The 27,546-nt window shown below is 39.3% G+C and overlaps 1 protein-coding gene across 1 annotated transcript; it reads left to right on the top strand.

Moving 5' to 3' along the window:
- The first annotated feature begins 6,607 nt into the window (after positions 1 to 6,607).
- On the top strand, positions 6,608 to 27,141 carry nectin3b (nectin cell adhesion molecule 3b). The gene is made up of 6 exons (XM_049592489.1): positions 6,608 to 6,760; positions 14,776 to 15,123; positions 16,682 to 16,981; positions 18,319 to 18,436; positions 18,879 to 19,030; positions 22,217 to 27,141. Exons 1-6 carry the CDS (start codon positions 6,682 to 6,684, stop codon positions 22,882 to 22,884), a joined length of 1,665 nt encoding a protein of 554 aa, XP_049448446.1. The 5' UTR covers positions 6,608 to 6,681; the 3' UTR covers positions 22,885 to 27,141.
- The last annotated feature ends 405 nt before the right edge of the window (positions 27,142 to 27,546 follow it).

The following is a 27,546-nucleotide window of genomic DNA, read 5'->3' as shown; positions in this document are numbered from 1 at the left end:
TTGCTGCATGTCATTCCCTCTCTCTCCCCCTTTCACACTCAGCTTTCCTATCAATTAAAGGCAAAAATGCCCAAAAAATATCTTTAAAAAAAGAAATCTTTGATTGGTTGAGGTTTATTAATGTTTCATTCACTCTATTTTTCCTCAGTTCTCAGGGAACAATGTGTTTGCATCATTGTCATTGCAGTTTTAAAATGCATGCTCCTATTTTTTCAAGGGGAATATAAGGCTGAAAAAAGTAGATCTGGGGTATTTAAGTCATTTAATCATGCATTCATCTTCTATGAAGGGAAATTTATGAAGAACTACGAGTTGTCATTAAACACAATACAATACACTGTCCTTTATTTGTGAATACTGATTATTAACCCTCTGTTCTTTCAATATAGTTAGCATTAACAGCTTTTTTCCCCCACTGACAACACAATATGGCACAAGTTGACCAAAACAGATTTACACACTAATACACAGAATGTATTAGATGCATAAAAAAAGAATTCCATATTTAGTATGGCTTCACTAAATGATTATGTTCTCATGAGCATTTCTGAAAGATAAAATATATTTTATACCCATCAGATACATATTTTCAAATAACAAATATTAATTACTTTAGCTTTGATAACAATAGCTCAGATATTTCACCTTGCACAAAACATTGACACCAAATATCATGAAATCTGGCAGCACAAATCTACATATCTAAAGTAGTTGAAAATTCAGCTGTCTTAAATATTGGAATAAAAGTAATTTAGTTACAATGTGATACTGTCAAGAGAGTGATGTTGTACAGTAGGAGAAAAAGATAAATTTTAAAGCACGATGTGAAGTCTGAATCTGCATGTAAAGAGTTCACTCTTTCAACCAGTAGAGGTCACTTTTGCTTTGTAAATAGTTTGAGAGTACACTGTGGCTGTAACTGCAGCCTTCTATTTTAGTCTTCAATATGCAAGCATGTGGCATCTGCAGGAAACTTGTATGAGGCTGTGAAAATTAGAGATGCTCAGTAACTTGTAATATTATTGATGAAATTCCTGTTCCCTCCTCGTTCTCACAGTCCAGATGGACGTTTGTGTAGGAAAAAGGATAGAGACAGAAGGCAGAGAGAGCCAATTTATGTGGGTAAACAGGGAGGGAGGTGCTGACCCGCAGAATAAAAGAAGCGTCTGAGCGGGAGGTGGACTAATTTAACCGATCTTTACTTCGCCACAATCCTGAAGCCCTCTCAATACCTCTCTGGCCTTCATGAAAGAGCACTTGAAGGGTTGAAAAACATTCCAGAGAGACAAAGTACCTGGTGACAGAGAGCAGCTTTACTTTAGAGCGAGAGCAGAAGAGAGAGAGGTTGTTATCATAATTACAATATCCTTCACATCCTCGACCAAGACAACTGATTCTGTGGCTTTGCCTTAATTATGGCTAGTTTCATTAATGCCGTCTCAGTTTCACTTTGGTCGCACTGAGGTTATTTGTCACTCTTTCCACTGTGTTAGGGTGTTTCCATAGTGTGGAAACACTTCCATAGGGAGTGCATCCAGAGAAGACAATTATATCTGAGATAAATACATGAACAAGTGAGATAGCTTATCTATGTCTTCGTAACTAACTGAGATGTGATTTGAAGGAAAAGCCCAAAAAATATCCCTGACAAAAAAATTGTTTAAGCAATGTCTGTTGTGTACTTCTGGGCCACAGGTGAGTAAAAAACAACTCTATCATATTTGAAAATGTTGCATCAAAGAAATTAGAGAGCAATGACACTGACAAAAGCAACTTTTTTTACCAGTCTGTGGAAAATGTGAATAAATTTAATGCAATCTAGCGCAGCAGTCTGCCACAAAGATACTACAGTGAAAGACGTATTGATTGTATTTAGAATTTTGCATTTCTTGAGACTGTGTCAGAGGGGAACTGAGGGAAGTCAGTCCTATATTTTCCGTTCTGTTGCCCATTCTACACATACTGAAGATTGACTTGTACACCTCACAGTATACCCTGCACAATAACACCATAACCCTGAGAACGTTGAATGAACATCTCACTGTACTTCCACAAATGTAGTAAGGGGAGACTGTTTTTGTTGTTTGTCTCAGCATCTATAATTTCCTGAATTTTTATGTTAGAGCTTGACACAAAATACATTTATTTGTCTCATGCAAGTAGCAATGTTTCCAACTTCTCAAACTATATCACAGAATCCAATAACTGATGTCAAATACAAGGAGTTCCATCATTACAATCCGCCCCACTACCGAGATAAGTTGTAGCAGTAAGAGTGAATAATTAAAAATTGCATGATCACAAAAAATAAACAAAAAAATGGATACATACACTAATAACCAATTTGTATTAAGGTCTAACTTGCTAACTAGTACATGTCAGATGTAATACTTCATGCTAAGAGAGTCCAAGTCTGCTGTCTCAGTCAAGTAACCATTCAAGACATCCTTTTGCTGTACATTGAAAAGTTTTGACTGCCATGATACAGGGCAGCTGCGTTGATTTTCTTTCTCTCAGGGTTTGTCATTTATTGCAGTATCTGCTCTTTTGCCCACTACCCCTACATTAATGAGATTAAAGGGGTACACCACTTAAATTAAGAATTGCAGTATATTACTTCTATGGCCCAGCAAAGTTCAATTAATGTCTGTGAACATGAGCTGCTCTCTCTCAGAGCCAGAAACCAGAGTCTAAGTAAGTCTCAAACTTGTGATGTCATCACGTATAAAATCTGGAGCATCTCCTTAGACAATGAATGGGAGCCTGATTTTATGGACCCACAGAATGTTTTTCTTCTCTTTTGTACCCAAAATGAGCTTTATTCTGTTGTTGTTGTAGTTCTCAGTTCTGACACAGAAAATGTAACAATACTGCCTGGGGTGCTCCCAGTGTCATATAACATCTTTCCTAATTCATTGTCTACAGAGCAGCTCCAGCCTTTATACCCTATGATGTCACAAATTTGAGTTTTAGCACTCTATTTTTTGGAGTTGGAGGAGAGTTGTTCATGTTAAAGGGCCAGTGTGTAAAATGGGTTGAAAACAGTGACATCAGTGGTCAAATTCTAGATTGCAGGGCTCACTCGCTCACCCCTCCCGTCGGGTAAATGACGGTGGCCTCGTAGGGACAAAAAGCCTTGTGCACGAGTTTTTCAGGAGTAGGTCTATCTAGCGATGAGGTGAATGTTTATTTAGAAATCTAAACCATGTAATGATATTGTAATGAATCCCTCATGAGCAGGAGACCAGAGGAGCGTTCGGGAAAAAGGCCAGTTTATTTGAGCACTCCAGAAACTCCGGTAACACTCCACTCCGTCCCAAACTCTGACTCTTCTAGCGTAACAGACACACTTCATAACTTTACACACATACTCGTTTACCATACTGAACGGGGACCCCCTCCCCTCTCTGCTCCACCAATCTCCAGCCCGCACACTGACTGACAGCGTAGCCTGTAAACAGAGCTCAGCTGTTTATTTAGCCTAGCAATATCTCCGGACTATAGTAGCCGCAATGGATGACTTTGAACGCGATTTTGAAGAGTTTCTTATAGCGGACACAGATCCAGAGCCATACCTGTTTGAGCCGGAGCATACAGATGAGGAACTCCATGTGTTTGATGCTGAGCGGGCGAGAAGAGAGGCTGAATGCACAGAATGGGATTCGGTGCTACTGCTACCATTGTTGGGGAGATATATCATCAGGAGGAAAAGCGCCGCAGAGAGTGCATCACAAGGAGTGAAGTTGCATCTTCTTTTCCTCGTAGATGACGGTTCGGGTTCATTCCCTCCTGTTGCGTGGTAAGTGTGGTCCATTCGCAAACTTTATAACTAAAAAAACTTTTCACTACTCTCTATCGACGAACTACTAACACTCTCTGCTGTTTCTTCCTCCTTCTTCCTTCCTTCCGCTGTCTTCGTTGGTTTATTTATACACGCGAAACACGTTCTCTGGCTGGCTGGATTGTCCGCTCGGTCTGCCGTACATACATGGTGGCGCAAGATGGCGACCTCTCTAAAGCAAGGCCCTTGCTATATATATATATATATATATATAAAAGCATAATTATAAGGCTACAAAAACCAAACGAATTTTATTTTATGGCGATCATATACTTGTATAAACATATTAATGGGTAGAATATTCAGATTCAGATTCAGATTGACAATAAACCATACCAAATATTACACACTGGCCCTTTAACTAATAATTTTAGACTGTCCTCGACCATAGGAATAACATGCATAAATTTTGAAAATTGGTATAGTTGCCCTTAAAATCCTTAATGGTTGCAAAACATTGACTGTGTTTGTTGATTTGGCATGGTCTAGCAGTTCTTTGAGACATTAGAGAGAAATGGAAGCTCAATTTCAGAAACAAGCCGTTGGTGAAAGAAAAAGGAAATGTGAAACTAAAAGCAAAACAACAACAACAACTGATACAATAGTGGGGCGAAATTATGTCTAATGGAAAACTCTACTGCTGCACAAGGAGGGGTTGTGGAAAAGTCAGTGGGAAACTTTAAAATGTACAAATCCTAATATGGCTGTGATTTTAGAAGAAACCCCTAAATTGAGTTATACAGTCTTTTAGTCTGCACTTCTCTCCCCCTTCTTATAAATTCTTTGCCACAGCAACATATAGCTTTCATGTTGATGCATTGCACTCAAGGCAAAATATTCTGACTGAACTTAAGAACAATGGGAATATTCAATGCACTCATTTTACCCACTTTGAGAGATTTTCTTTTTTTTTTTAAGACATGCTCGCGTGCACACTCACACACAAACGTCTGCACTATAGAGTTGCACATGAATGGGATGGTGGGAGAGTAATTGTATCCCTTGTGGCTCTTCAGAAGACAGCACTGAGACTCAAATTAAAGCACTGACCTGGTTAGCTTTCTGTCAGCAGGAGTGGGTGCAGTCCCTCCAACCCCCATCCAACACACGCATTACTTTACAAAGATTACTTGTTGACTGACCATGAGCAGCAACCACATATGTCTGCATGTGACAGACCCATTCAGCCATGACTGACCAGCAAGAGCAAATGTTAAAATTCCTAACCTTAAAGTGTCACTTAGGAAATTCAGTTGGGTATCACCAGTTCAACTCCACAGAAATAAATTAGACCACATAATGTTTTCTTTGAAGTTTACAAGATTTATGGGAAAAAATATATCATATGAGATAATAATAATTCAGTGATAGAATAAGATTGAAATATCACATTCCTGTGCCCCACATGATATAAATGTTGTAATTTGTCTCCAGGGATGTGTAGCCAGATGAAAGTCGTAGACCTTTTTTACTACAGACATTTTGACTTGTCTAAGAAGGACAAATGAGGGTAGAGGTAACAACATTAATGGTGGCTTAGTTCAAAGTGTCCCAAGAGGCCATCAATGTACCAGGGCCCTGCAACTGTCAAAACTAAATGAGATGATATGCAGCCATCACTGATGTTTCATTTCCCATTCTTGTTTGTTGCTATTGTGCCACCTGTAGGCAAAATGCTGTTAAAAAAAATTACATTTTTAATGTAAATATGGTTTCAGGTGCGTGATGTGCACAAGCAAAAATTATGGCAAAAAATTTATTTGTAACTTTTCCACAAGGTCAGTCAAATTTGTCGTTTACCAAATTTTGGACACTAGATGAAAGTTGTAGAAGTGGTGTTTTTTTTGTTGTTGTTGTTGTTGTTTGTTTGTTTGTTTGTTTGTTTTCAAAAAAATTGCAATGTGTAAAACCTGTAGACAAAAAAGCATGGCCTATATGACTGCCCATTCATTCATTGTTTAGTTTAGTTTTCCGAAAGGTCATTGTGTTTTGTTAAATGTTGTTGTGTTTGTGAAATGTTCTGGTGGGAGCAATAGACCACTTTTTATCTAAACGACCAGACACCTAAGAACAGTTTCTTTCCAAAAGCCATCAGAGGTGATAACATCCACTGCACGTCACTGTACCAGTAAATGATATATTTTTGTAGTTCATACACACTGTTTATTTCTACCATGTAAATATTATCACTGTCAATATGAATATGATATATACCTACCAATGTAGGCTATATAAAGCAGCCCTAGCTCTATATTTATTCCAGCACTCTTTTGCACTCTGCACTATTGTCTTACTGTCTACAAATTTCATTGTGTTGTTGATATATATATATATATATATATATATATATATATATACACACACACGTGTGTGTGTGTGTGTGTGTGTGTGTGTACATTTTTTATGTTTACCTTATTCAGCTTTGTTGTACTTGCTATCAGTATGTCTATTTTTTGTGCAAGTTCATTGAGAGTATCAAAAGGCGGAGTCAAACTATTTTTATGTGTTCATACTTACTTGGTCAATAAAGCTGGCTCTGACTCTGAGAATAAAGTGATTTGATCAATCAATGTATGTCGGGTTATCAACAGAGATGACGTAATGTGTATATAAATGGACCATTCCTCCAGGGGGATGTTGCTGTAGGATCTCGACAAATGACCGTTTGCTTCCATTATCAGGTGAGCTCTGGGTCTCCCCGCTCCGTGCCGTGTAGATGGTACAGTCCACAGGCAGCTCGGAGTTGTTGCTGAGGAGGTTCCACTGTTCAGCACATACCGTTAAATTGGCATGCAGCCTACGCTTGGGTCCTGTGGCAGGAGACTGCGCCGCTTTTGAAAATGTTACCGTCTTATCAGCGGAGTTACCTCGGGCAGCAGGGCAGGGTCGCCTTATTTCATCTTTTGTGCAGTATTACAGGTGAGTCCGGAATTTTGTGTGGTAGTTTCCATTTGTTCCACTAACGTAATCCAGAAGTTTTGTGAAAGAGCCGACTGTCTCGCGCATCATGCAGAAATCTCAGCGAACGAGTCAACCACCGCGTGCGTTAAGTGTGGATAATTTGAAGTTGCAAGTTTATCAAGTTAAGCAGGTGTCACTTTAAGACCAAATGAAACTTGGTTACAAGTTCACTTCAACGCCTCTGAGCAGTAGCTAGCCAGCGCCACCACCGCGGGTGATGGTGCGACCCGAGGCTGCCATAGAAACAGTCCATAGAAACCGCCGAGGAGCACGAGCAGTGATACTCAGTTATCTATACCGTCACCCAACCTACACTTGGGTCATTGCATTTTCAGTGGCAGCCATATTAGCTCCAGAAACATTTGCTATTAAAGTAACATGGTGCTATGTTGTGTGTCACGCCAGCTGCTTTTGCAAAATGTTGAGGAACTCACATGTGTGTCAGTGCAGACAATGCTACATGCCAGTACTTCTCAGGTCAGCCACCATGTGTCCTCCTGCAGTGGAGCCTCAGGTCATTATGGTTTAATCAAGGGGTGGGCAATTTACTAACTCCACCCTGAAACCTGCCTGAAACACGACAACTTCCTGCCCAGCGTAGCATTGCTGCTGTATTACAAACGAGAAACATAGAAAGCCAGCCAAACTCTGCCTCCAAACTGTCCTCATATCTCTTGTCCAGGTAGTTTATTATGTGTCTAACAGAAAGCAGTTAAATGCATGAATGAATATGTCAATGTGTAACTGAGTGTGTTGCACACAGGCAATACCAGCCTCCTTTACAAAAAAAAAAGTTAAAATCTCAAGTATTGAGATTAATGATTGGAAAAAGTTGTGTAATATATATGTAGGCTATAATCAAATGCTTTTTATCTAATGCAAAGCACAAAACCAGGTTAAAGACTCCATAAATAAAGTGACTTGCTTCGGTAAATTACATTTACACTAAATTTAAACTTTGCTGTGCTTAGCTAGCAATACGTTGGACAGTCTTTTACCAGTGAGTGAATCAGGACACATATATCAGACAGTTTGCGCCCTTCACCTACACTGTTTCCCTTACCATATTACTCTTTCTTTATCCAAAGGTAGGAAAAGGAACCCTGATATTTTGCCTGAATATCTTTTAGTGTAATAGCTACAGTTAAATGCAACATCTCCACAATCTGCATTCAGAAACCTCAGTAGAGTTAAGTCTTACTTAATTTTAGAGTTATTTGTTTACTGCAGTTTGTTGCAGGACTTTTTGATTGTAGTACATCGCAAAGGGATTTTTATAATTCTTGTTACTCACTTTATCTCACTGATAGTTTTCTAACTCAACAGTGGCTGTATTCAGCTGTAGAACTGAGTTGTATGTAATGTATAAGATAGCAAAATGGCCTTTGTACCTCAGACGTAATCACAATCAAAAGATGTGGTTACATTGCACTTACCAGGATATTTTTGTACCCAGCTCTATACCACTACTTTACATTGTAGTGGGTCTCTCTTGCACTTATGCCACTGGATGCAGAGTAAAGAAGCTCTGGGCTACTATACTATGACTGAACCCATGGACAGCTGTGTAACTTTTTAGTTAAAGATTTGACATGGGACACATGCAGAGTGACCCAAAGACCCTCTATCACACTAGTAATGTACTTCATATTCTGTCACTTTATAACCAGGATCCTAAAGTCCATTCCTAAACAGACTTCCTTTTCTTCCTTTTTTGAATGCAAAAAAGACACACACACCCTCACAGCTAACAATCTCTAGACCTTAAAGGGAAGTAAACGTGCTTTTCTTGAGATATCGTGTTTTATAGCTAGATGCACTGTGTTATATTAAAGCTGCATTCGTCTTATTTCTGGCCACTAGGGTCAACAAAAAAAACTGAAAAACAAGCGGACAGACGCATATAAAATTTTTAGCTTCCAAAATTATGCGAGGGCCCACACACATGCCACATTTTATGCACCCTAAAATCCATTGTTTTTAATGTAAACTGGCAAAAAAACAGAAGTGAGAGTGATGGCGTCACAGCATGCGCAATAATGGCTGTGCCCTGAGATAAACAAAGTTAAACGTTTGGAATGCAGCAATGCACAGTGCATGTCATGTGACAAGGAACAGCCAATTACAGCTGGTAGCTATCTTCCCTTTCTGCTGTAACTATCAAATCTATGAAATATATGGAGAATTTTTTAGTGCAGGGCTACCCAGACGTTAACCTTTCTCCCGCAGGCAACCCTTTATTCCGAACACAAACAACACCAGGAAAAAGAACGGCTCCGAACTCAGGAAGTTTTGGTAAGAATGCTATTATATGGTGAGGGTTGCAGTTGCGATGTCAGACGCAACCTGTCTCGGCATACTTAAAAGTTGGCACAGAGTAGCAGCCAGAGCCTGACCTCAGGTCTTCGAGATGGAAAAGGACACGGCATGTGTCCTGGCCCCTAGCAAACAATTTACTGCCTACACATCCAGCACACATGAAGCAATGCCAGCACCCCCTGCTGGATGTTTTACAGGGGTTGATGAGAACAGCTCAGATTAATTAAACAATATGTATGTGCCTTCAAATATAAACAATTTGCTAGCACAGCCTATTAAGTGAATTCTCCGTAAAATCAGCACTACATGTCATCCGTTCACACTGCACAGACATTGAATTTGATGGTAAAATCAAAAATAATGCAGATTTTAGTCTGAACAAACATTTAATACACTCCTGTAAAACACACACAAAATCAATTTTATTTGGATATTTTCACTAATTGAAAGATTTAAAATCTTGTTGTGTATTAAGTCAGGTGATATCCTCGCTCACTGGCTACCTTGTATAGGCTGATAAGTGGAATTTTCTTGACACTACATGACACCATACAGCTGATCTTGCCATTTTCATGTATGATTAGTGCTCCTACACTTTTGCATTACTGCCCCCTGCTGTTGGCTAGAAATGCGTTTTGCATAATCCCTGTGCAGATGCGCCTTTGTGCAGCTCGATCAAGCCAGTCAAAAAAAGTTGATTTAAAGGTCTGATAAGCCAGACTATCAAACAGTCATTCAGCCCTTCCCTGTCCTGGTCTGCACAGCTGGCTCTGCCACTTCCACCCTAACACCATCACCATTTATGTTCTGATTTCCACTTTTAACAAGACACGCTGCCCTCTGGCAAGACACACATATTAATACACTTGCTGCCACATAAGTGGTGCATGTGAAGGTAATATTGACTAAAGTGCGAACGAGCAGCAGAGTCTGTCCCCAGGGAGCAATGTGTCCTTGATGCCAGGATATCTATAATCTGTTTTCTAGTGTGTGTGTGTGTGTGTGTGTGTGTGTGTGTGTGAGAGTATGTGAGTATGTGAGTGAATAAGACACATTGTGTTGCATTTGCAAACCAAACTGAAAGTGTCTACAGTAGCTGCTTTTTGAGGATATAAGGACTGTAAGAACTTAAAGCAGTTTCTTTTGTTTGTCTCTGAAAGCTCAAGAACAAGAGAGAAAACATTCTTATTGCTATGTCAAGATAGGCTGCATATAAGATCAGATAGACTTTGTTCTCATCACTTTTTTATTCTGAGTTGGAGAAAACGAGGGCACGCTTATGTAAGGTTGTCGTCATGTCACCAATAAAAATTTAATACAGTCGCTATACCTCTTCCATTGCATATTCAGTGCAGGAAAAATACTGATTTCTTTGCTCTTACTCTGCTGTTATTCTTGCTATCTAGCCTTATCATGACAAATATAGTAAGTCGTAAAATCAGTTTACTACTTGAGGAGCTCACATGGTATATATTGTACAGTAGTTGCCGTCTGGGTTCAGGTCAGGCATTTTATACAAACTATTATTTTTTGCTCAAGTAGAAGGGTACATACTATGCATCACACTTTTATTCAGGTTTTAATGGAGAACACTTTATTTGGGATGACTTGCTAATTAACTTCAAGTGAACAATAGCAAACATTAGCTTTGGACTATCATTTTACATTCAGAGCAATTTCAGGAGGAGCCTTGAATAAAGTTAAAACTTAAATAAAGTTAAATTATGTGTTTTGCGGCATGTGGGAGTATTCAGCAAGAAAAGCCTCCATGTTGTTTAGTATGGCTGTTTAATTGGTGACTCATTAAAACAATTGATTTATCATTTAAAATAGATTCAGACTGGTTCAGCCACCACAAGATCCTCATCTTAGTTTGTTTTGACAGCGAGACTTGCTCCAGACGGCAGCCATCACAGCTCTGCAAGCAACTTAACAGCAATGATGAACTCCCAGTATCAGTGTATGTTAGTAAAAACTTTGCTGTTTTGCATTGCTACAATGACTAATTTATGTGAATAAACACTTGGAAGAAAAGTGATGCAAGAGTTTGAAAGGGTTTGACAAAGGTTTTTTTTTTTATAGCCAAATAGTTTTTTTAACTCAGATTTCTTACTCAAATAATATCTAATTCATATTCTAGGATGTGGGATGCCACAGGTAACCAAGCATCCAGTTTTCCATTTGTTTCAGTATGTTATATAAAAGCAGTAGTGAGTAATTCCTCCAGCGTTTTAGACTAGCTGAGCATACTGTGGATTTAACAGTGGAAATGACAGGTTATCATCGTTTAGCAAGCTTGACTTGTCTTTTGAATAAAAGGATAGGTTCACAGTTTTTTTTTCTCAAGTCTGACTTAAAACAATAGGTGGTCATATGTACATTGAAACAGGCTTTGCTTACTATAATCTGTTCATATCAGCCATTAAAAGATGCTGTCCTTCCATGCTTCCGATAGTCATGATTTGGAACAAAATCCACAGCGGGGAATTGTTGTGTGCAAATATAAACTCCAAAGTTAATTTGCTTCAGCAGTCTTCAGCAGAGTCAGCCAAATCAAGTGGGTATCATCTGAAGTTGCAGTGTCTGAAGTACAGAATACCCTCTTTGTGTTTCCTCTGTGACACTGTGAAATTGGCCAGTGACACTGAAACGCAGAGGGAATTCTGTACAAAACAAACTTCAACTTTGACTAACTCAGACTGCAGGACTCTCATATTGTTTCAGCTGAAGTTTGTGTTGTATTTTTGCACAGAACAAGGACTGTGGATTTTGTCCCCGTCACTTCCAATAGAAGCACAGTAGGAGGGGATGTGTTATTGGCTAGTATGAACAGGAGGAATAATTACAGCAAGCAAATTGTGTGTGTGTGTGTGTGTGTGCGTGTGTGCGTGTGTGCGTGCGTGCGTGCGTGCGTGTTTAAGTGTGAATTTAAACCCATGCATTGCCCTAAATAGAATGTAAATTCAGGAATAGAGCTTCCACAGCATCCTCAGCTGAGCATCTCTTCACTGTTGCACTGGTATCTGCTGCCCTTTCTCTGTATGAGCAATACGATGACTCATTATACCTACTCTGCAAAAAATATGCTATCAAGATTTGATATCCACAATTTAACATTTGGATTATATTTTGGGTTTATTTACTGCCTCAGTCGGACCAACATATAAAAAGTGTTTAGTATAAAATATATACCATATTTACAATATGATATAATTTACAATATGTATTCCCCAATGTGACAATGAGTCATACTACAATTGGTTAAAGTGTGACACCGCTCAGGGCTTTTTTTTTTTTTTTCATTTTTGGTCATTATCTAGAATCCCTTATAACTAACCCTGTCTCACAAATTCAGACTTTATTGTAATGGCAGCATTAAAATCCAAAGGCAAAAAATCGACATTTGTGCGTCATACTTTAGGGTAGGGAAAGTTCCCTACACAGTACTAATATTTGAGGACACGGCCTTTTAGAGGGAGATTGGCCAGAGACAGAGCTGTTTTTGGCAAAACAACAATAGAATATTTGGAGTCAGTTGCCAAGCAGCGCAGAAGGTTTTGATTTATGATGATGTCTTCCTGCTGGCAGCTTGTTGCAATTAGTGCTCTGGTTGAAGGCTTTGGCAGTCTAGCAGTGCTATATTGTCTTTTCCAAATCAGTAACGTAATTCCTCTGTTTTTTGTTTACTGGGATCCTGGTGATACATTTCCTCTCACTTGTGTTTCATACGTGACTTTGCTCTCGCCTCTCCTCACTCACAGCTCTCTTTTTCTTCTCTCAGCGATGATGTCATTGTCGTGTTTGCATATCTCTTCCCTTTTTTTCCCCCCACCGGTCCCAGTCTGTTCTCTTCATATCCCTGTGACTTTCCTCAACACGATGTTGAGCTCTCTGCTTTTGAGACACCACATTTCTGACAAGTGCAGGTGACAGAGTGCATGAGTTAGTTATATTTGGACAAAGGACATACAGACAGCCTGCTTTTAAATCTCAAATTCAGGTCAGGAGGAGGGAAAGCTATAGAGACGAAACAAATTCATCAATGGATCACTCAGTCAGCTGTGTTTTATTTGTTGAAAAGCCCACTGCCTGCTGGGGTGGTATCAAGCTTTGATTCCACTCTGATACCCACAGATGTTAGATGGTACTGAACTTTGTTTTAACGACTGATGTCACAGGTAACAGCGAAAATACTCTTCACTCACTGATGCTACTATTGTATTTCTCATCTGTCACTCAGTATTAGATTGATGACTTGTCCATCCTGTCTGACATTTTTAAGTAAAAAATATAATCCATGATATTGAGTAGAATAAAGCAATATATTTCTTGTCAACCAGAAAAGTAAAATATCTGCCAGTCCAGTTACAAGCAGTGTTTTTCCATCATAGATTAATCTTTAGATTATTTTTTTAGATTAATCAATTGAAGCCCAAAGTGACATCTTTTAGATAGGTTCGACCACTCCAGAACCCAAACATTTTCACTTAAAAATATTATAAAACAAAGAAGAACAGCAAATCTTAACATTTGAGAAGCTGAAACAGTAGGTCAATTAATCGGTTAGTTGATCAACGGAAAATAAACTGAAATAATTTTGATAATGAATTCATAGTTTGTCATTTTAAATCAAAAATGCCAAAAAAAAATCACTGATTCTGGGGTTTTCTTAGAATGTAAATAGAATATTTAAGATATTTTACAGACAGTGTTGGCATTTTTGCATGATTAAACAACTGCATAATTAATTAATTGTCAGAATTATTTTCAGATTTTCAATCAACTAATTGTGTCAGTTTAGTTGTTCATTCAAGGGGGGCATTTTTTCACTCATCATTTAGGAGTATTGGTTTTGGTTTCAAAGCACTTAACATTTGTAAGGATCAAAGTGTTCACAGTTAAATAAAAGACTATCTAGATTCTCATTTTTAAAGGTCTCAAGATAACTAAAGATGTTAGTAACATTCCACACTAACTTTTATTTTTATGCCTCCGTGCTGGCGACCACTTTGGCTGGAGGCATTATGTTTTCAGGTTGTCCATCTGTCTGTCCATCTGGCTCTGTCTTGTGAATGTGATATCTCAGGAACACTTTGAGGGTATTTCTTTAAATTTGGCACAAATGTCCCCTTAGACTCGATGAGTCTTAAGTTAATTTTATTTAATTTTATTTTCTATAAAGCGGCAGATCACAACAGAAGTCATTTAAGGTTACTTTTCCTATAGAACAGATCTATACCTTGTCCTTTTATTAAACAAACTAAATAGCCTTATGTTATTTATCTTATTTACACAACGCCATGTCATTTCTGTCTCTACAAGGTCGCGCGTTTACAGTTCTCCTCTGCTGTCTGTATCGCGCTGGGCAGAGTTTTGCCCTGATGTGTGCGCGCACACACACACACACACACACACAGACCCGTGCGCACATATACAGGTGAGCACACTGGAGCATGGCTCAGGCCGCATTTTCCTGTGGCCGTCATACAATTTAAAGATGTATTAGCAATCAAAGGTGTAATGTAAGTGCTTTTAATTGTTTTGATCAATGGTGTTTGGTCCAAACCTGTTTTCCAGTGATTGATGATGATGATGATGATGATGATGGTGATGATATGTGGTTTAAGTCTTGTTTTTGTTTGTCTCTTTGGCAGGTGTGTGGGGCAGTCAGGTGGTGGTGCCTCAGAGGGTGAATGCTGTGCTCGGGAAGAATGTGACATTAGAGTGCCGGGTAGAGGTGGGCGCGAACCTTACTCTCACTCAGAGTTCCTGGGAGCGCCGTCTGCCTTCAGGCTCTGTCACAGTTGCTGTCTACAACCCACGGTATGGCATCTCTATCCCTCCAGAGTTTATCCATCGCTTGTATTTTCGCTCGCCCTCCTCGTATGATGCCACCATTGTCCTGGAAAATGTGGGCTTTGCTGACGTCGGGATCTACACCTGTAAGGTTGCCACGTTTCCGTTAGGAAACACTCAAGCCTCCACTACTGTCAATGTACTCGGTGAGTATGTATATTTACACGCATGTGTGTTCTTCTGTGCAACAAGTCAAGTAGGTAATGTCAAATACAGATGAAGCAATTAGTCGAATAATCAGTTAGTTGATTGAATATTACTGGTTTTCTTAGTTTTTTTCTTCTATCCTTAGAGAAATTTACAACTTCAGTAGTCAAGTTTACAGGTTTCCCTGACATTAGCATGTAGCATCATTTAGCAGTGTAGGCTACATACATATATACACATATACTCTACATACATGTAGACACTTGAAGTAGCCTGACTAGAGCAGATCATCATTTACAGAAATCTGACACATTATAGCGTTATACGGAAGCCAGAGTAGAAAAAAACAGCAGTCAGAAGCAGTGTTCAGAACGATAGAAAACATGACATTTTTGCTCACAGGAAAACTTTGGCCACAGTGTATATGAACACTCAGAATTGTAACACTATATAATACTCAAAATACAAAAAGCATAATAAATCTCCTTTAATATCTTAGGTTTTAGACAGGTGGTTGGACAAAATGAGCAAAAACATTTTTTGGATGTTCTATTTTTGTACAAAAAAAAGTATCAGTTTTTTTGACAATGGAAATAATCAGTAGTTGCACAATGGGAAGCTCTGAATATAGATGCAATACATTTGAAATTGTTAGGGCTGTATAATATGTTTGAAATCAATATCACAGTATTAATTATAACATTTTTAAAAATCGCTATATATCAAGATATGACTAATGTATACAATAAATATTGTTCCACTGATACTACATTACACATTACGTCAGACAAAACAAACACATGTAATGCAAAAATATCAGCAACTAATTTTGCGAGTTTTTCATTGTGGCTTGGACTCACTTATTCAGACAACAGAATTTTGTTAAAAGGATAACTCAATATTGTCATGATAGAATTCGAAAGTTGATAATAATATCATAATAATAATAGTTATATTGAATTTTTGGCCAGTCCGAAGTACAACTTGATCTCATAAACTTTGTGGCTCTGAAACCATGCCCTTCTGAACCTTAAATTGTTTTAGATTACAGAGCACAGGTGTTCTTGATATTCCATCTCCACCCTGCATGAACTCATACGGCACACTTTACGTAGTCATCTGTGGGATAAAATAGAGAATATTCCAAAGCAACTGGAGGGAGAACAATGAGTATTACAGCATCAGAAAACATCTATTTAGTCATTGTCTAATATTAGTTCGTGTATTAAAGGACCTGTAAAGCAACAGCAGGTTGCAATCCTGTGTTTTGAATTTTGCTGAAGGGATTATTCTTTTTGTTTTCATTTGGATCACAGGTTGTCACTGCTGGCACACAAACACAGTCTGTGTGTGTGTGTGTGTGTACTCACTCAATCCGCTTTGACAGAACAGATCACAGAGGTGGCTCGAGCTGCTAATAATGGGTTGGATTAGGTAGTAGATGAATGACATAAGTGGAGAAAATGCAGAACGTGAAAACTGGTTCTGATATGAGAGAAATGCAGTTTAAATCTTTTAACTTTCTCCTCCCTTGTCTTTGCTCACTCTGAATCACAGTGGAGCCAAAAGTCTACGTGTCTGCAGGTTCATCTGCCCTGATCGATGGGGGCAATGATACTGTGGTGGCCACCTGTATCGCTGAGCGGGCCCGGCCCCCTGCTGAGGTGTCCTGGGAGTCCAACCTTTTTGGCCAGTCAGAAGTGCAGCTTTTTGATGAAGCAAACGGCACGACCAGCACTCAAGTGAGCTACCTCTGGCAGCCTACACGTCACATCCAGGGCCACGCACTCACCTGTGTGGTCCGCCACCCGGCTCTGCAGAGTGACTTCAGGATCCCCTACCAGCTCAATGTGCAGTGTGGGTGCTTTATGAGTGGCTATTTGGGGTAACATATTAACAGCTGAAAGAGGGCTTTATAGTAAAGTTAATATTGATTCTGTCCTGTAAGGCATTCATTAGGTATTTTTAAGGCCAGAATAAACCTGCAGACCTAAAGTGAGTAGATTAAAGGGAGCAGTGGAGTCTACACTATAAAATGAGGTCCAAGAGAATTCCCCCCTCTGTCAGTTTTAAGGGGGACATGTAGCAGCTATTTCCTGGCTCCTTTTCTTCCCTTTCCTTATACAATTAAACACTGTTCTTAGCAGAAAGTAGAGGTGGAAAATCTTAAAACAGCAACTGATGATGCCTGGCCTTGTCAGTGTTGATGTTTGATTTATTTGATGCACTTCGACAACAATTCACTTTAGAAAACAGCTGAATTGACAGAGATGAAATCAAGGGCAGCCCATGCAGGCTCCTTACAGGTATTAATTATGGTTTAAGAAAGGCTGTCCTTGGTGTTTTCCTTGAATTTTCTTTTTTCAGAGTCTGCATTTCTTTCATTATTTTCTGTCAGCACATGTCCATGTGTGCCCCTAAACTGTCAGAAGGGAAAATGTTTTCTGTCAGTAAGTCCCCATAGGTGTTGGAGGGCATACCTGTACTTCATGGGGCACAATTGAGTCTCTGCGTAGCAGCTGCAAATAGAATGGTGAAAGGGGTAAAATTACCTCTTGAAAATCCTTTTTGTTTGACAGATGCATTTAACTTTTGGTCTTACTTATTGTTTTATAACAGATGGCAATTACAAAGAATGTTATGCTTATTCCATGTATGGCACAGCCCAAAAAAAAAAAACACAGAAAAGTAAACATTTTGTAGATGACTATGAAAATACTGTAGAAAAAATAACTTTATAATTTGCCCACACTTGGGGATTTGTTCTGATGATTTGGTTTAAAATTGTGAAAAGCATCATGTGATGAAAGTCATGACTGCTTCTCTGGATGCTATACTATGTTTGTGATTTTATAGAATATGAACCACCTTAGTGCATATTTGGAGGACACAGACTCGTATCTCGAGGCCATGACTGTCCTTAGACTCCACATAATACATATGCTGCACACAAACAAGGCAAACAGTCATCTTGCATGTGTTTGCTGATGTAAAGTACAGTCTCTGCAAGAACTATAATACAATACAACACAGTAGAAATATTTTTAAAATGTGAACATTTACATTGGTATACCACATATCTTGTTATGGTTAAACTAAATGACCCATCTGTGCAGTTGAATGCTGTTGTCTAAGGTTGGTTGTTTCTAGTGATATCTCAATGATTTGGGTTTTTTCCCCCTCTCTCTCTGTAGTTGCTCCTGATATCTCTGTTGTGGGCTATGATGGAGACTGGTATGTGGGTCGGGAAAATGTTCAAATGACATGCAAAGCTAATGCAAACCCACCAGCTAATCACTTCAGATGGATCAGGTATGTGTGTGTATGACATTTTCCTTTTCTCTTATCTGGGTTAAAATTGACCAAACAGACCAAAAGATTTTTTTCCCAAAAATTTAAGACAAATTGTTTCATCTTTAGCTTGAGAAGTCAGTTCAATAAACACAAAATGTTGTTTTTACAGACTACTTGAAGATAAGCAACTGAAGGCCAATGTTTTTTTTTTTTAAATTTATTTATTTGTTTATTTTTAAAAATGGGACAGAACATATTAATGAACATTAACATGTTAACAATGTTAGCTTTACTTTTTTAAAAAATATATATTTTAATCCAAAAACGTCATTGACATCGTTTCAAGTTATTATTTATCATAAATTCCAGATAAAATCACACGTGCGTGGTTACATCATAGGATAGTTGTTTGTAGGTGTGTCTCTACGTGTCTAAGTGTTGTGTCTCCTGTGCATCATAGGTTGGACAGTGAAATGCCAGAAGGAGTGGAAATAATAAACAGCACTTTGCTCTTCCTGCGTCCCCTCCAGCGGAATGACTCTGGAGTTTACAGGTGTGAGGTTGCCAATGACATCAACCTCCGCAGTCGGGATGTGCGCATTCTAATACAAGGTGAGCAGAGAATACACACCGGAACACAGCTGACTCCTATTGCCTTCTCTTCCCTTAGGAAGCACTGTGTGTGCACACACGTCATAGAGGGTATCACTGCCTGTGACATTGTCCTTCAAGCTGAAATGTGACACTGTATCACTCTCACCCATTCTGTACATACTGACAGTCTATTAAACATTCACCCATGGTAAAGTGTGTTGGCACTGATAATATTTGACCTTTACATTTAGTCTTAATTGCATGCTGATTAGCCTTGATTAACATCGGGTCTCCAGATGTTCAAAAGAGAAGTTCCTGGGCCAAACAGCTGCAAATATTTAAGGCCTCTTTAGTCCACAGTGCACTGCCTCTGCTCTGTCCTCTTGGCTTGGCATCTGAGTACGTCTCTCTGTTGTGAATGATGAGCATGTTCCTCTGGTTTCACAAAATCTCTCTTGTCTGTGGAAGCTCTCTTCCTGAATGAAGTTTTGATTATGATGTGATTTTCTTTTACATCTCTCGCTTCCTTTCTGTTTCTTTTATTTCTGCATGTGTCATGCAGTAAGAGGCAAAAGCCTGCAGCCTTACTGTGAGATGATGTCCCAGATTCATAAAACATTAACTAGTTCTTTTCAACTCCTATTTATTATTTATCACCCATATTTCATTTTCCTTTGAGAGGACCTGTATGGGTGTGCACAAGCTTACACATGTTGGTGTACCCTTCGTTGTATGTGTTGCTGTGAGTGTGCCCACATGTGTCAGTTCACTGCCTCTGCATGGCATTGTAGATTCATATACTCAGAGACTACAAACCTTCGGATTCATGTCATTTCTCAGATGTGAATCTTCTCCTCACATCTGGCCTGGCACTGAGGTTAGAGTGGCAGAGCAATTTTGCAGCACCATTAAAGCTTTTAGACTCAGATTCTTTCCATTACTGTAGCTCCCTCTGATTATGGCTTTGGCTTTTCTGTTTTGTGGGCATCACCCCTAATTCAGTTCATTTTCAGGTTGTTTTAATGGTGGCATGATGATATAGTGGCAATGCATCATTTTAATTTTCGCAAAATGCGTATTCTCATGCAATATACAAAATAATTTGGTTATTGATCTTCTAAAATTGGTAAGCATTGCCAGGAAACTGCAGGAAATTACATAGTTTGTTATTTCTCTCTCAAGTCACGTCATTAGCTCACCTCAGTGAGTCACACATCTGCTCTCTATAGTAATGATTAGGGATGTAACGATACCAGAAACTCACGATACAATATTATCACGATAAAGAGTCCACGATACGATATATATCACAATATTTATACGAGGGGGAAAAAAGAGAAAATTTATTGTTAAAAATAGCTATTTTATTCAAAAATAGTGCATGTACACTGTACAGCATGTTATTTTTAACTTGGAAGCGTATCATAAACAAATCAACACACAGTTGAACATGTGCTTTCATTTCCCCCCCTATTACTGCTAGGCAGGCAGACATTAAAGTGCCATAACAAAGTCATGTCAATTAAAACTATAGTGACAGAATATGAAAATGGAAACATTCAGTATTTTTAACCTACTCTGAACAAAAGTAGTGTAGTACTATTACTAGAAAGTCATCTGAATGACATCAAATTATGAGGATAGAGTAGTCTTAATATTCATCAAATATACAGAACTTAGAACAACCAGACCCTGCAACAACAACAAAATTAACAAATTAGAAATAATGTAAACTCAATAACACACAATCCCTCACACACAGATACACAGAGAGACACAGAGAGAGAGAGAGAGGTGGGTAGAGATGTGTGTAAAAGAAAACCAAAATAAATAAAGCCCAGCCATTTCCCTGGAAGTCATAGAAAAACTCAAAAACACACATTCACTCAGTTTATTCACGCCAGGTTGACAATCTTGACATCAAGGAAAACTTTGTTATACATTATTTTAGTGTAACTTTTTTTTTCCGCTGTGAAAACATTGGACTACTGACAAGTGTCGGAAAGCCACGATTCCGCTGTTTCACGTGATATGCGTGGCTTCTCGCTATGACGAACGGTCGTGGAGAAAATCCACAGAGAAGAACAATCAATCTCCTTACTTTTATTCGCTGTTTCCTCCGGTCACGCACGGGTCAGAGTCGGAGGCTGAGAGGCTGAGCTGCACGAGTCTGCTCTCACCTGCGCGTGCAGTTGCATGCAAAGGATTATGGGGAATGTAGTTGCACAGTCATATTACCGGCTTTGTAGGAGAATGCAGCTATACAACTACCGTGGCATTCCCACGACGGTATCAAGAATTTATTTTATCGCGACACCGCGAAATTCGACATATCGTTACATGCCTAGTAATGATAATGCTTTGATTTATCTCAAGCACAGAATTAATTACTCAATCGGTACAAAGCTGCACTCATTAAGTGTTCCAGGTGGCTGTGGTTGAAAACATCCCTGGCCATTGCTACAATACATTTGAAACTAACTGGGTATGGCAAAGTCACCTGTTGAGCCAAGTAGTCCTAAAATATTGCCGGCCACCAAGTCTTTGATTTCTTCACTTTATTTTTGCCAAGTAAAAAAAAAAAGCTGACAGTAAAATTGTGCTTCAATTCCTGAAACATAATTCATGGCATTATTGAACTGATGACAACATGGGGCTGATTTAACTAGAGGAAAAATATATCTTTTGATTAAAGATTTAAAAGGATATTAAATACTCGCTTGAACCATTTCAGTTCTGAAATCACTGATCAGTGGAGTTTATCTTGGGAGGATGTTAGACGCTATGGTGAATTCACAATCTGAAAAACCTTGGAGGATGGGATGTGCTGCAGTTTCTTGTAATTGTGCTTTGTATTTAAAGTGCTGTTCAGACCTGCTTGTGACAAACTTTCTCAGCTGTCCTTCATGTAATACGTTAATTATGCTAGCCCATTATAGCAAATAGATTTCTACTTACCAATCATTGTTTAATAATCAAAGACTGCGCCCATAAGCTCTGAGGAATTGGCGTTGCAAACCAGAGGCTGCTGCGAGCATGTGCTCCATAGTTTAGTATGTGTGGTAGTTTAGTTGATGTTTTTGTCAACCTGTCCCTACTTAGTAAAAATGCTGATGTAGTTGGCATTGACATTCTCTGCTTCTCTGTCTGTTCATCTCTCCCCTCCACCCTCTACTCCCCTCTCACCCTCCTTCCCTCCATTAGATCCTCCCACCATGCCTTCCACCATTACTGCTCCTGTCCTAACTGGCTCTGCCTCCTCCACCTTAGTGGATGATAAGGGGCATGTTCTTCTGAGCTCCCCAACACTTGAAGCCCTACCTGAAAGTAATCTTGGTTCCATAGTGGGTGGGGCTGTGGGCGGGGCCTTGTTCCTGCTGCTGCTGCTTTCTCTGGTTGGTGTGTGTTACCTACGGAAACAGCAGACCTTCCACGGGAATTACTACACCAAGCAGTACCTGGGCCCCAATGACCTCCAGAAAGCCCCCACACAGCACGAGCTCCACCCAACCAAAGCTGGCGGCTCCCAACATCAGGACCACGACCGGGAGGAGTGGGGCGACCGCCAGCTCAAACAGGAGCGTGAACGTCGTCACCATAGCAACTACAACGGGGAGGAGTATCCCTCTAATGGCTACACCAGGGCAATGAGGGAAAGCAGTCAACACAGCCAGCAGCAAAATCACCACCGTGAACACGCACAGTATTCTAGTCCACGGCAGGCCAGATGTGCCAGATACCCTCACTCACCTAAACTACAAGGAAACGGCTCCCCCTACCTGTCAGATGACTGCTACGATAGCGGGCCTGAGGGTGACTATGTCTCTCACACAGACGGGTCTGTTATCTCACGCAGGGAGTGGTACGTTTGACAAGCTACCTGGTTCTGCAGGAGCAGAGATCTGACAGAAATCACAAGGTTTCATTTATCAGATTAGGGAAAAAACATATTATTTCTCATATTATTTCACACATGCACACATCTACTAATCTCAATTCTGTAGTTCCCTGTTTTGTTCAAGTGTCCTGGTTGACACTTGAGATATAATATTTCTGTTCATGATGTGAACAGACTGCACAGCCACTGTGACAGTCAAAATATACATGCCTACAGAAGTTGGCATGTCATTAGTTTGTGTGTGTAGAGACTAACTAAAGATCATGATGTATGTGCTGGCTCTGCCTTACTACATGGACTGCCAATTTATTTAGCATTACTAATATCTTTTAGTTGATTGGAAGCCCTGGGGGCTTGGGGGTTTTTTTTGTTTGTTTGTTTCTACAATATAAGCCTTCTCAGGCAACGAGACACTTACTCAGTTGTATTTGTATGTGTTGATATTGCTTACAGACGTTTGATTAAAAGACCTCTGACCTCTGAATCTGATGGTTGATATTCAAAAATGGTATAGAACCCATGACTGGGAGTAAATCCATGAAACTCAGAGTCACAGGTCCTTTTTCCAAACCTCAGTAGGACACAGCAGAGGCATATAGGCTAATTTAAAAGAGGATTTATCCCACTGAGAAATCAGAATTGATGATCTTTCTACTCAGATTCATGGTCATAAAACGTATTGCACTGCCTTTTGCAAAGCTGTATAATGGACAACCACATCATTTGTTTTCTACTAAAATGTCTACTCTTTATGTAACATGATGGGAGACTTGAGGACTTGACCACTGGCGTCTTAGCAATGTCCTTTAAAAACAATGGCCTGGAGTGGGAACCTTAAGAGCATTTCTACTGTATGTCCACAGCTCGTCGTCTCTTATCCCCAGGAGGGAGAGATGGAGGGAGGGCAAGCAGGGATTTCTGCATGAATGAAGCACAGTCCACTGTAACAACAGACTGTGTTAACCAGACAGTCAAGCCTTGATATGCAAATTTGCTACATCATTCTGCAAGTTTAGATAAGCTGGAATAGCATTTCTTCTGTTTAACATTTGATTTGTGTGATTTCTTGATTTTTTATTTTTTCAGGTTAGTTATCTACTTCAGTAAGCCACAAACACATTCCCCTGTTATCTACCAGATGGTCATGGATGTGTTTGAGAGTTTGCACTCTGGCACCAACCCAGACCTCTTGGAAACTCAAGAGTGCTATCAGCAGGGGCATTGTTGAAAGCAGGCTACAGTATGGCAGCCACCATACGCTGGCCTCCCAGTCACAAAGTATTTTGTTACACAAAGAAGTCATTCAAGAGTGCAGCCGGTACGCCCAACCACAAATAACCACAGATGAACTAATTTCACGACTCTGAGTAATCTGTAGAAAAAGACATGACTGTGTCACAATCTGAGGCATTAATAGGCTTATTGTTGCTTATCCGTGTGTGTAGCTGTACGTTCTAATAATTTTCACCTTTTTGTTTTGTTTTATTTAGGATTTATTATTACTACCAGTATTACCACAGTTAACTAAACATTATGTAGACAAATCAGGTCTTTTGTGATGGATGTGCTGTCGCCTTTGGTTATCAAAGCCACAGCACAGTTCTTACTCGCCTGATGGAACAGACAATATTTTGTTGCACTGATCATTCATAACTATCATTTGAATAGCTAAAAAAATAATACACCCCAGGATGTTTTCTGAAAAGGATTTCAGGCTGGATTCACAATTAAATCTGTGCTGAGACTCTCAAAGGTTGCAGGACACACCAATTACTGTGACTGAACTGGGGAGAAAGTGTTTTACATGTCAGTGTCTTTGGGCTTTGGAGCCCCAGTAGTTCAGGTGTCAAACTTAGATAAAGCTACTATAGATTAAAAGATACATTTCAGTTTTTGTATTTTGATCAGATGCACACAGATGAAGTCTTTTGGCACATGCACTTATTTACCAGACAGCATGGAGGGGATCCAACAGTTTCTTCTATGTACACTAGTGTTTGTGAATACATGCCAACTTTAGTAGTATGGTCACCTATACAATATTTGCTGCCAGATGCCAAATATTTGTTGAACTTGTATGTATAAATATGATGATGACAGTGTCTCACATAAGTATTGCTGACTAGCTAACAACTGATTATAAGCTTATATTAATGACTAACGTGTCACTGTTGTATACAGGGTCTTGTAGCCTGAAATAGAAGTGAAAAGATGCTTTAGGCCACTTTAATATTACAGTAACAGTTGTCAAAATGGGAATTAGTTATATATTGTTATAAACCCTCACTGATTATTTGTCAGGGTGTGAATTTTGTGCAGTGAATAGGCTGCAGTTCTTCTAGTGAGGTTTGATAATGTGCCACTTTAAGTTGCAAGCAGAGAATATGACCCCTATACTGCAGGTTATGTTGTTTGAACTGTTATTTCAAACACTGTGCAGTACACCAGAACTAATTTATTTCCGTAGACAGAAGCCTCCTTTTCTAATGAGTACCTTAAGTTTCAGTTCACTCTGATAAATTAACATAATTCCTCACTTACCACCAGTGAGGTACAGAAAGGTTTGGTATCTGTTGACTAAAGCACTCTGAATAATCTACAGTGTGGATCACCCAGAATAACCAACAATGTTTCTGTAAAGTGAAGTTGCTGTAAAATGTCTATAATGCAATGTTTCAATATCATGAGCTCGATCGTTAGGGAGCGTGTCCACTGAAGCGTTTTTTCCTGAGGCCAGCATATTTTTTAATTCTCTGTATTTGGAGCGCTGCATATTTACACTAAATAAAACAAAAACAAAAAACAAAAAATGTTCAGCTTTGAGTAAAACACTGCACTTGTCACTGTCACTTTTTACCCAGCCATTCCATCAAAGTGGAGAAGGGACAAATATCACAAACCAACCGTCACATTTTATATTTACAAGTGTTGAACAACAACAATGGAGGAGAAATGTGTTGATATACTGTATAGTAAGTAATATGTGTCCTCTCATGAACCCACATTGACTAACAGGGTCCACCCTGTCTCTATACGTGCTTCAGCCAGAGGCAACTACTCTAATTTGCACCAGCATTTTTACTTTGTCGATATTCTGTATCATAGCAATGAGACGCAACCAAAGCGTCTCAGCTGAAAAATGCTGCGCCTCCAAAGCGCTCTCAATCGCTCCCATCTGGGCATTTCCTAAGGAGTGCCTGGCATTTGCAGCTGAAAAAAGAACACTTTGGTGGACACGGAGCCTTATTGTGTTCGAAATCTGTAAGAATCTCAAAACCTGGTTTGCTTAAACTATCTGCATTTTAGACACAGCTACATGTAAGTGAGAACATGTGTTTCAGTGCAACTTGGGTGAACTGACCATTTAATGTCCAAAATGAAGTGTACAGTTGGAAATTTGTGAACCACAGAACCTCATTTAGATTGTTAAATTTAAGGTTTTGGGGGTGTGGGTGTGCTGCTGACGCCTATTCATTTTGCCTTTGTGGTCACTTTCACATAAATGCAGAGGATAACAGGAACCACAGCAGCCTAACCCCTGTTTGTGTTTGCTTCTATGCACTAAGATGGAAATGCCACCAATCAATATACTATTTTTGCTTGACTCGTCAGTTTGCAGCCCCGCACCTGGATTAATGAAGTTCTTTTGTACTGTAATATTTTGTATAGAGATCGGTCATCAATATCTTTACCTTGAGAAATGTCCTTCACTTTGGGTTGAGAAATACAACTAGTGCCTTAGATACCTAGAAGAAGAAATTCAAGTGTTTTCTTATTATTTTTTACTTATGGATGTTTTGTTGCGCTGTGAGATTTATTTGTTGCCCTTTTGTTTTCTGCATACTGTATGTTAGGAGGACTCAGTAGTGCCATATTCACTTTTCTGACAGTTAAGGACGCAGTATATTTGCAAACCTAGAGGCATTAAAACACACAAAAAGACAAAGCTTGAATAAACTTTGATGTAAAATTAGTTAGAGCATCTCTACTTCACAGGTATCTGTCAGGGGTTTTTGTTTCTGTAGAATCACTGTTGTTCAAAGAGGTGAAGAATTACCTTCAGTCTCACATCGTTAATGAAACGCACCTTGTGGTCATGTTTGTTTTTTGTATATACAGAAGAAAAATGTAAGTTTCTGGATGAAAAAAAATATTTATGTCAGTGACAACAGTGGAGAATTATTTTGTCAATTTTTTTTGAGATACTTTAGTTCAATAAAGCACCTTAGCACCTGTGAGTTTTTTCTCTGGAGGTTTTTTTTAATTGTTTATTTTTTCGAGCTTGCCGTTACTCAGACTGCTCAGTCTCAGCCTCTTTGTGCTTCTATAAATGACATCATCTCTAGCTCCCTAATGCTGCATACCCCCCCTCCCAACCCCCCCCAGCCCAGTGCGCACATGTGGGACGCTGCACATGATGTAATCCAAAATCATGTTTCCTCACTTCACCTTATCTTCATTACTCTTAAGTATCTGAGAACGCTGTAATAATGAGTTGTTCCTCTCCACAGGTATTTCTGTAGTGAGGGGGGACCCAGCACTTCCTCTGCTCTCCCTCTGCCCTCTTCACCCGTCCTAGTTTGCTTCGTTTCAGGACAGAAAGGCCCTTGCTCTCCCCTACAGCTCGTCTCCTTTG

Source organism: Epinephelus fuscoguttatus, linkage group LG12, assembly GCF_011397635.1.
Source record: "Epinephelus fuscoguttatus linkage group LG12, E.fuscoguttatus.final_Chr_v1".
Taxonomy (NCBI): domain Eukaryota; kingdom Metazoa; phylum Chordata; class Actinopteri; order Perciformes; family Serranidae; genus Epinephelus; species Epinephelus fuscoguttatus.
This window is presented reverse-complemented; position numbering and strand designations above follow the sequence as displayed.

Bases quoted from the DNA above. Each gene is read 5' to 3' on its own strand.
- nectin3b (XM_049592489.1), top strand. From the start codon at position 6,682: ATGTTACCGTCTTATCAGCGGAGTTACCTCGGGCAGCAGGGCAGGGTC. The intron at 6,761-14,775 runs GTGAGTCCGGAA...TCTCTTTGGCAG, and splicing joins TCTTTTGTGCAGTATTACAG to GTGTGTGGGGCAGTCAGGTG. The intron at 19,031-22,216 runs GTGAGCAGAGAA...TCCCTCCATTAG, and splicing joins TGTGCGCATTCTAATACAAG to ATCCTCCCACCATGCCTTCC.